The sequence below is a fragment of the Myotis daubentonii genome, chromosome 5 (genome assembly GCF_963259705.1).
Source record: "Myotis daubentonii chromosome 5, mMyoDau2.1, whole genome shotgun sequence".
Taxonomy (NCBI): domain Eukaryota; kingdom Metazoa; phylum Chordata; class Mammalia; order Chiroptera; family Vespertilionidae; genus Myotis; species Myotis daubentonii.
Genome location: NC_081844.1, coordinates 78,159,386 through 78,169,262, shown reverse-complemented (window position 1 = coordinate 78,169,262; position 9,877 = coordinate 78,159,386). Strand labels below are relative to the sequence as shown.

Below are 9,877 nucleotides of genomic sequence, written 5' to 3'. Positions count from 1 at the left end.
GAACTGTGCTTTTAAGTGCTGTTCGCACAAAAATGAGTCTTACTGTGCTAGGTGCTGCTACAAGCATATTAAAAGGGCTCAGCCTCTGCCCCCTCCGTTGCTTATGGATAGGTAGAGTGAGACCTCCGCCTCCAAACAAAATGGAAGTATTCAAGTAAAAAGTGGTGCTTGGACCCTCAGGTCCAGGATTATGCGATAACGAAATGCCTCATTTTGTGGAACACCCTGTAATTTAAAGTTTTTATATCCATGACCTCCTCAGAATCGCCATTCTTCATTCCACATCACAAGAAGGATGGGACAAGGAATTTGCTTACAAACGCGCCCATCCTTTTAATGTAGTTGTTGTGAGATTTCTGGTGAATCAGTCACCCCATACAAATCACTTAGCAGAAGGAATTAGTTTCCCCAGTTCTTCCTTCCAGGAATGCGAAGATGTCAGAAAGGAAGGCTGCTGAGAGGAAGACACTTCGTTAGGAAGTGCAAAGAGGCTAGAGGCGGGTGCCTGTCCTTTTTGCCTAAGCAATCAAGAATATTTGAGGGCTATGCAGGGGGCAGCCAATTGATGTTTGGATATCATAATCGATGTTTCTTCCTTCTCTAAAAATCAACTAAAACAAAGAAACGGGCAAGCCCATTCATTTTCTGGCAGGCAGGGTTTCATAACTTGATTCTAAATATCATTTTAACTATTATAGAAATACTCGAAAACAAGACTGGTCATACTAGTATTGTTTATATAGAAAAGGAATATTATCAATATATGAAATAGCTAAAATGTGTACACATTTTAGAGCATATTAAGTATCCTTCCAAAACACTTTTTAAAATATTTTCTCTAAGCACAGTTGCTTTATTTTTGAAGTGGAATTTGAAAATGCTTTGTAATCTCCCATACCGTTATGACTATTCCAGATCCGTAATTCTAAACTTTTACCTGAAGTGGTATTTGTACATAAAACCACGTAAGAAACAGAAACTTTTGTATTAACAAAGTCAAATGATTTGCAAGTCCGATGGAGTAGCCAGAGTGTAACAGAAATCAGATATTCCTGGGTTTGAACACCTTTTTGCCATTTACCTCCTGTGGTACCTTGGGCAAATCACTGCTCTTTTGAAAAGTTTTTATATGTGTGAAATGAAGACAATGTCTTTCTTGTGGGACTGTGATATAGGTGAAGATAGATGTGAATTTAAATCCCAGGTCTACCACTTACTAGCTTTATGACAGTGGACAAGTGACTAGTCAATTCAACAGGTATTTATTGACTGCCATGTACTAGGGATGCAGGACATGGTCCCTGATCTCAGTAAGTTTACATTTGGTGAGGTAAACAAAAACTCAGATAATCAGAATAATGTTAAATGCAATGATCTGGTGTTTTCTGATAATTATCTCAGTTTGGTTTTAATGAGGTGCTATAGTACAATGAGATGCAATATTGGTACAATGTACAATTAGTTCTGAAGGTAGAGGTTTTTCAAGAGCATAGCCATTTATCACCACTTCAATTGCAACAAGAGCACACTCTCAAATGCCAAACTATTTTATTTACCTCCCATTTCTTCTCAAAAGTGTACACCCTGGTAATACAATTTAGACCCAACCCAACATTTTTCATTCCTTCTCCAACAACTTCAGCCTGGACCAGGGTAGGCCAGATCATATAGACAAGTCATCAGTTAATAAAATTTTTGAGTAATAAGTAGTTAAGTGTATATATACAAAAGGTAGGCCATAAAAGGAATTTGTCTAGAGCTGAGAGCTGGGTGCCTCTAAAGACTTTTCAAACGAGGTAACAAGTATGCTTAAATACTTTCATTTGAACAGAAAGATATAAATAGAAAAAAATAATCTGTTTCTAGATTTTAGTTTATCAGTAGCCACTGATTGTCCTTACTAGGTATACAACTTATAACAATATTGAAAGATATAGCAATATTGAAAGACAGCATAAGAAAACCCATTCCCATTTACCCAGTGCAATGATAATAGTGCCAATATATTTTTTTAATTTTTTAAAAAATATATTTTATTGATTTTTTAGAGAGGAAGGGAGAGAGATAGTCAGAAACATCGATGAGAAACATCGATCAGCTGCCTCCTGCACATCTCCCACTGGGGATGTGCCCGCAACCCAGGTACATGCCCTTGACCGGAATCGAACCCAGGACCCTTCAGTCTGCAGGCCGACGCTCTATCCACTGAGCCAAACCGGTTTCGGCCAATATTTATTTTTAATTGTTGTTTTTTTAAGAAAAAAAAGGGAGAAAGAGAAACATCAGTGTGAGAAACATTGATTGGTTGCCTCCCAAATGGGGACTGAACTCGAAGTGTAGGCATGTGCCCTGCCTGACCAGGAATCGAACTAGTGATCTTTTGGTGCATGGGACAATGCCCAACCAGCCACACCAGCCAAGGCCAATATTTATTGAATGCTTATCATACACCAGGCACTGTAACTAGAGGCCCGGTGCAGAGACCCTCTGACTGGCCTGCAGGGATCTGGCAAAAACCACTCTCTGGGTCCGGGATGCAGGTGAAGATTCAGGGCTGACAGAGCCCCAGCAGCAACCTAACCCATGGCTGATTCTGCGAGGAATCGGGCTCCCTCCTCTACTGGTCGGAGAGTCTGCCCCCTGGCTGTCATTGTGTGTCATAGCTACCAGGCGAACAGTCAAACGGGCCCGACGATCACTTAGGCTTTTACTAGTATATGTATAGATTATTTCATCTCATCTTCACAACCCTGAGAAATAGATATTATATCCCCATTTTATATATGAAAAAACTGAGGCTTTTAAAGCATTTAAGCAACTTGCCTAATGTTGTCCAAGTATCTCCCATATATGTGAATTTATTTTTAATTATGTATATGAACAGATATACCAATACTGTGACAAAATATTATGCACATTATATTTTGTAATATTCATCCTGCTTTTCAATGTCTTACTATATATGTGCCCCACTTTGGAGACCACTGTTTTGTATCACAGCAAGTCAAAATTCAACAAAGAAAGTGAAGATTACCAGTGGTTTTCAAACTTGAATGTGTATCACAGAAGCATTACCACCCCAGACATACCTATAATAGCACACCAGACCAATAAAAAGTTACAGAGGAACTTGTGCTCTCTTTGAAGTTCCCAGGCATTCACTCCTCTGTTCTTTATACCAAGCTTTCCAAATCTGACACTGGGCCCTAGGATGGCTTGGGGGATGGCTTAGTCCACAGTATAGTTCTGGGAATCTCAGCTCCCAGAAGGCTCCCTTAGGCAAAGGCATGGAGAGGAAATACTGCCATCAAAGATCATTGTACTGGCTGGACCCAAGCACCCAAGAGCCTCCTAGGAATTCAGAAATAATGGCCAAGGGCACTTTAACATCCAAGACTGCTAGAAGTGCCTAGAGTTAATAGGCTGCTAAAAATCCATCTACTACGAAGTGCCAAGTTCAAATGATACGCTTTTTCTGTGGACCAAGAGCACATTTCACATACTGAATCCTCACATGTTCTTTATAATAGGCAAAACTGTAAAAAGGGACTAATATTCAAAACATGTACTACCAGACTTTTGCAAATACTAAAAATGACTAGTTTTTTTTTTTAAATTCTGAAACTTTTATAAAAATGCTAACAATGTCTGAGAGTAACTCTGAGTCACAGTTCTCCAAAAGGATTCAAACTTTCTTTTTCATTTCATAGTTTTTCCCTCTGCAACAGAACAAGGTTAATGCAAAGTTAAAGTGTTTTTTTATTTTTATTGATTTTAGAGAGAGAGAAACATCAATTTGTTGTTCCATTTATTTATGCATTCATTGGTTGACTCTTATATGTGCCCTGACCAGGGATCAAACCTGCAACTTTGGCGTATAAGGATGATCCTCTAACCAACTGAGCTACCCTGCCAGGGCATATTAAAATTTCTTTTTAAAGGCTCAAGCTTCAAAATCATGAACCCTTATAAGCTGATGCATATTTGGAAAAGAGAACAAGGTCAAGAAAAAGAATCAAAAGTAAATTCCTTACCAGTCATGTGATTTGACAGTATGTACTTAACATACACATATCCACCAGCTAAGCCGTAAGACACTAAAAAGGTGAGACCATTAATTGTAGGAATTTTGCAAATAATACATTTGTTTACATTTTTCTTCACATTCCTACTTGGATTCCTGCCTGAGGAAAATTTTAAGTTGATATAGAACTTACAATCTTATACCAAATATCTGCAATTGCTAACATGTCAGGGAATCTTTACCTATGAAGGGAATGTAGCCACCATTAACCCCAGAGAGCTGGCCGAAGAGAAAAATGTGGGTTTTATTAAGCAGTGTGTACAAAGATGTTTGACTCCAAGTTAAAGGCCCCGCTCAACTGAGAATTTATTAAGGTGTTCTGATGGTTACAACACCTAAATAGAACAAAAGTTAAGGCAGCCTCTCTACCCCTCCAGACTTATTCATTTATTATTTTTATTTATCTTCATATTTACGGCACACATCTTTTTAAAATATTTTTGTAACACACACACCTTTTTTAAACATTAACTTCAGCTTTTCGTGCCAGAAGCACAAGGTATCACAAACTCCAATTCTTATTTAAAATTATGTACCAAAATGTGACGACCTCGTAGCTCCAGACTCAGCTCTCTCAGAGGAAGACAATTCTCATGCACCACACTGGGCTAGCCACTCGTAACTCTTGCCTGCTCTGAGAACTCGGCATCCATCCTCTACAAAGCACCAAAGTGGAGCACTTTACTAAACAAAGTGTAGCTTTTTAGCCTAGGCCTCATGTCAACTACTATCCCCAGCTCCTACCTTAAACACCATGTTACCTGTCACTAAAGGACTTCAGCTGATGGTTTCATAAAAGAAAGCAAGGCAGCATAGGGAAAAGAGTTCACAAATAGCCAAATTACAAATCTGGAGGCTTGGCTTTCTAGCTTGTGATTCTTACGATGCTAACATATTACTTAAAAGAGGACCCCAGTGCTGGCTTCATGGAATTTATAAATTCCAGGTATTCAAGAGCTGATTCTGTTCAAAGAAACAAACACCTCTTTACATGTAGGGCTGCCTGTCTCAAAGGATCAAAGAAAGCCACGGGTACACTGTAAATACCAGCTGAACACCAATGCACAAGGCTAGTAAGATATGAAATATATCAAATAATAATAAAGTGTTTTAAAGGAGCTGGAGAGAACTTAGCCATTATCATTTAATTCTACACTTTCATGTCCATTCTAAGAGTGTCACTGTGGTATAATACCAACGGGGACACGAACCTATTTCCCCTAGCCTGTCTTATGCCAAATACAAATACCATCAAAGACTAAGACGCTTCTTCAGGAACATATTTTTTAGTAGAACTGTATATTTTGAGTAGCAAGTTGCCAGAATTTTAAAATAAACAAAGAGTGCAATACTTTGCTCACATGACCACCAATGTAAACAAATTCAGATGAACAGCAGAAAACATTTCAACAAAGATAATTTTAGAAAATGCAGACTGAATCAACATTTTATTTGGAAGGAATTTAGAAAACATGAGCAAATATTGATATTGCATTAAGAAACAAATTAGTCTATACATCATTCAAATTTTAAAAATCAAAGTGAACGTGACATTAAAAAATGGAGTAACAGAAATGTGTTTCATTTTAAAACAAAATACTATCAGTGGTTTCTTACAACTAGATACACAAACGTAAAGGCAGTAATGCTAAAATGGTGTAAGATGCTGAATCTCAAAATGATCCAGCAAGTTGAAGGAGCACCAATTGTCACCAATGTGGGACTGCCACATATTCTATCAAAGAAAACAAACTATATAATAAAAATAAGCAAATACATAAATTGTTGGGGAAAAGGAGCCCACAATGCCTGGAGCTTTAGAGTAAATGGTTTATTTGGTTCTGTTTTTACATATGTTTTGTCTGTTTTCTTCCTCTAAGAAAGAGAGTGGATATGTGAGTCATCTAAGAATATTTCCCAGTTATACTGTAGTTATTCAGGAACGATAAGTATTGCAGAAACAATGGTCAATACGCCTTGTCACCTTAACCACTTAATATGCTATTTAAATTATTTGTTTGAACACCAATAATATTCCTTACATTTTTTCTTTCCTAAAAACTCTTGTCAAGAATATGCAAAAGAACTTTCTTAATTTAAGAAATATGTCTATTTAATTCCTGAAATTTTTCTTTTTTCAAGAAGTGACAATAATATGAAGTTCTAATATACCAGGAGCATGGAAAAGAATATTACGCAATCTAATTATAACAATTTAAATTAGAATATTCAAGAAATATATCTGAGGGCTCAAAAATGTAATTTTGTGAACTAAGTTTCACTGAGAGATGCTTATGACTAAGTTTAAAACATGGTTATCATTATGTTTGAAAATTTTAAAGAAAAGTCACAACCTACACAATAATCCTGAAGAAAAACAGATTAAAATTAGTAGGGTATTTATATGTACAGATGCATACACAAGTACTTTCGGGGGGTGGGGGGGGGAAGGAATCATATTAATATTTACAGGTTACAAAAAACTTTTTTTAATGAAGATTAGAAAAGAGTTAGTAACTAGGTGTAGAGCCGGAGGTTGTGAGGTGAACCTAAAAGTGGTAAACACTAAAATTCTTTGCAGTGTAAAGAAATGCAAAAGACTCGTACTACAAATCTTTAATTAAAAAAACAAAAAGCAATCCAACTATTGTCCATTTACAATGATAAAAATTGAAACAAAAACTGAACCCATTTCGTAAAAATTCTATTATAACATTCTTAAATCCAGTTCATATTGTTCCAGAGTCAAGGGAGACACAAAATTAGACAGAATTTTACCTTTTCTAAAGAGATTATCACAATTTCATTGCAAGAGGATAAGGTGAATAGCCCCTTAGCAACCTGTGTACTTTATTACTACCTTCAATAGAAAGTCCAAATATTTCCTTTTTTTTTAAACTTCTGGAATTCTATCCAGATATTTAAAATGTTGATATTTAAGCTTAAAGGAAATCATACTCTGAAAACAGGCACAGGCCTGCTTCAAATATAGTTTGATAATTCTAGGGGTACTTACTGCAAGAAGATTTCTTTAGCAAATACTGGTTTCTTATATTTAAAAAATCAGCAAGGCAGAATTTAAAAAATCTTAATTTACAATACATTGTAAACTGCACACAACAATTGCCACATGTATCACGACCAGCACAGGTAAAAAGTTTTTTCCAGATGTCTTATAAGACTTTGTATCTTCCTTTATTTGTTGGTTGGTATGAATTTTGCTATAATAGAAAATAAGAGATATGTGGTAAGAAAAAGCAAGGACATTTCCTTTACAAACATATAACACTATCATATTTAAAATAAAAAATGTTAATATTATATGGAGGAAGAAAGAACTGTTCAATAACTAATCATTCTCTGTTCTCTCGACTACTCCTTGACAGCTATTTTGAACCAACTTAATGTTAGTGACCTCAAGGTCCTTTTTCTATCACTCCTTGGTGAAACAGTCTTAAGCACTAGATTTAAAGGTTGTCTTTTTCTTCCTTCTTGTTTTGTGTACCTTCTAGTCTTTACACTTTTTATCCTCCCCCAAAAGAATGTTCTGCAAGTAGAATTTTAGAAAAGCCCTCAAAAACACATTCTTAAAGAAAGGATAAAGTTTCCTATCAAAGGGCTCTTATCCCAACATACAAATTGTAAGGAGAGTTTACAAGCTTCAACTGATACTAAAGACACAGGGACGTATCTGCCTCCTTTGGAAAGGTGGTCTATGAAAGGCACATTTCCAAAGTCAAATTAAGTCTTTACCTAAGTTTAAAAACACTGGCAACACCTGTACTGGCAAAAATGCAGAGAAACTAGAATTTTCATCCAGTGCTAGAAGGGATGTAAACTGGTATAACCACTTTAGAAAGTTATTCAGTAATACCAACTTAAAGCTAAACTCACATTTACCTTATGATTAGCAATCCTAATGAACAATTTTAACTTCAAGGTTTATACCCAAGAGAAAAGCACACTAATTGTATCAAAGAAACATGGAATAAAATGTTTATACAAGCATTATTCATAAACACCAAAAATTAAAATAACCCCAAAGTTCAATATATAAATTAACTGTGGTATATTCACACAATTAAATACTATATTGCCATGAAAAAGAATGGATTATTATTGCTTCATGCAACAAGGACTGATTTTCTCAAAGTAATGTGGAGTGAAAGAAATTAGATACAAAAGTACAGAGCTTTTGATTCTACTTTACATAGAATTCAAAAATAGGCGAAAATAATCTATGATGTTAAAAGTCAGAATACTGTTACATTTGAGGGAAATGAATGGTGAAGAGGGGCATGGGAGGGATTCTGGGATGCTGATAAATGTTCTATATTTCTTGATCTGGATAGTGATCACATCAGTGTGCTTATTACTTTGTAAAAATTCACTGAGCTATAGCTTTGTGATTTGTGCACTTTTCTGTATTTATATTAAGTTTAACAAAACATTTATTAAAAAAGTAAGTAAGTCCTTGAGGTTTTTTTAACTTACCAGCCGGATCAGTTCTTCTTTTATGAGCCTGGTAATTTCTGCCTTTGCTTTCTGCACGGCCAGTTCATTGGCACCTGGTGAGAAGTGGAAAACAATTATCAGAATTACACGGAAAATTTACCCATGTCGTGGAGAGCCACCAGGAATACTGTAGGTGACTTTCTTCTTTTTTTAAAAAAAAAAATATTTTATTGATTTTTTACAGAGAGGAAGGGAGAGGGATAGAGAGTTAGAAACATCGATGAGAGAGAAACATCAATCAGCTGCCTCCTGCACACTCCCTACTGGGTATGTGCCCGCAACCAAGGTACATGCCCTTGACCAGAATCGAACCTGGGACCCTTGAGTCCGCAGGCTGACTCTCTATCCACTGAGCTAAACCAGTTAGGGCTGTAGGTGACTTTCAAAAACATTGTGCTACCTGCCAAGATAGCCTTTCAATACTGGTGAAACACCATCCACATTATATAATGGCTGCTTATTGTTCTCAATACTTTAAGAGTTTCAAATGTAAGCAATGAGGTTACAATGCGTGTAGTGTTAAGAACTCTTGGTATGTTGATTAAAGAATGAAGAAAAGATGATTTATCCAAAAGAGAATAAAAAGTTAAAGGGAAATAGAACTTGGTTCGTTTATTTAACAAATATTTATTGTATATTTATTATTTCTTTAGTCAACAAATGTTTCAGAAAGGTAAAAGGTGAATGGAGGATTAAATAAGTTAAAGTAGAAGAGATGACATGGAGAATATTTTGCAAAGGGAATCACATGTGCAATGGTATAGATTAAGAAAAGGCATGCTGCCTGGCTGGTATGGCTCAGTTGGCTGAGGGTCGTCCAGTGCACAGAAAGGTCACTGGTTCAATTCCCAGTCAGGGCACATGCCCAGGTTGCGGGTTTAGTCCCCAGTCAGGGTGCATATGGGAGACAACCAGTCGATATTTCTTTTTCACATCAATGTTTCTCTCTCTTTCTTCCTCTCTCTCTAAAATCAATAAAAACATTTTTAAAAGAAGGAAGGAAGGAAGGAAGGAAGGAAGGAAGGAAGGAAGGAAGGAAGGAAGGAAGGAAGGAAGGAAGGAAGGAAGGATTACATACTGAAGAGTAAAAGAAGTATATCGTGGCTGGAGAAAAGAGCGGAAAGAACATAACAAGGTAGCCAAGGGGCTGAGGCAGGCTGGAGACATCCACTCAGTTATTAATTCAAGAAACATTATGTACCCATCATGTATATTGTGAGAGATTCATTATACGAAGAACTCCATGCTCTTTATACTCTTGTAGGCTACTAGAAAAAC

The 9,877-nt window shown here is 36.3% G+C and overlaps 1 protein-coding gene across 2 annotated transcripts in view; it reads right to left on the bottom strand.

Moving 5' to 3' along the window:
- Positions 1-6,685: 6,685 nt before the first annotated feature.
- Positions 6,686-9,877, bottom strand: part of DDX46 (DEAD-box helicase 46) — a 62,698-nt gene continuing 59,506 nt past the window's right edge. For both annotated transcript variants that reach the window (XM_059698399.1, XM_059698400.1), the window contains exons 22-23: positions 8,579-8,652; positions 6,686-7,305 (exon numbers count right to left, since the gene is read on the bottom strand). In XM_059698399.1, the coding sequence (XP_059554382.1) occupies positions 7,258-7,305; positions 8,579-8,652 (122 nt within the window). In that variant the 3' untranslated portion in view covers positions 6,686-7,257. The remainder of the gene's footprint in view (positions 7,306-8,578; positions 8,653-9,877) is intronic.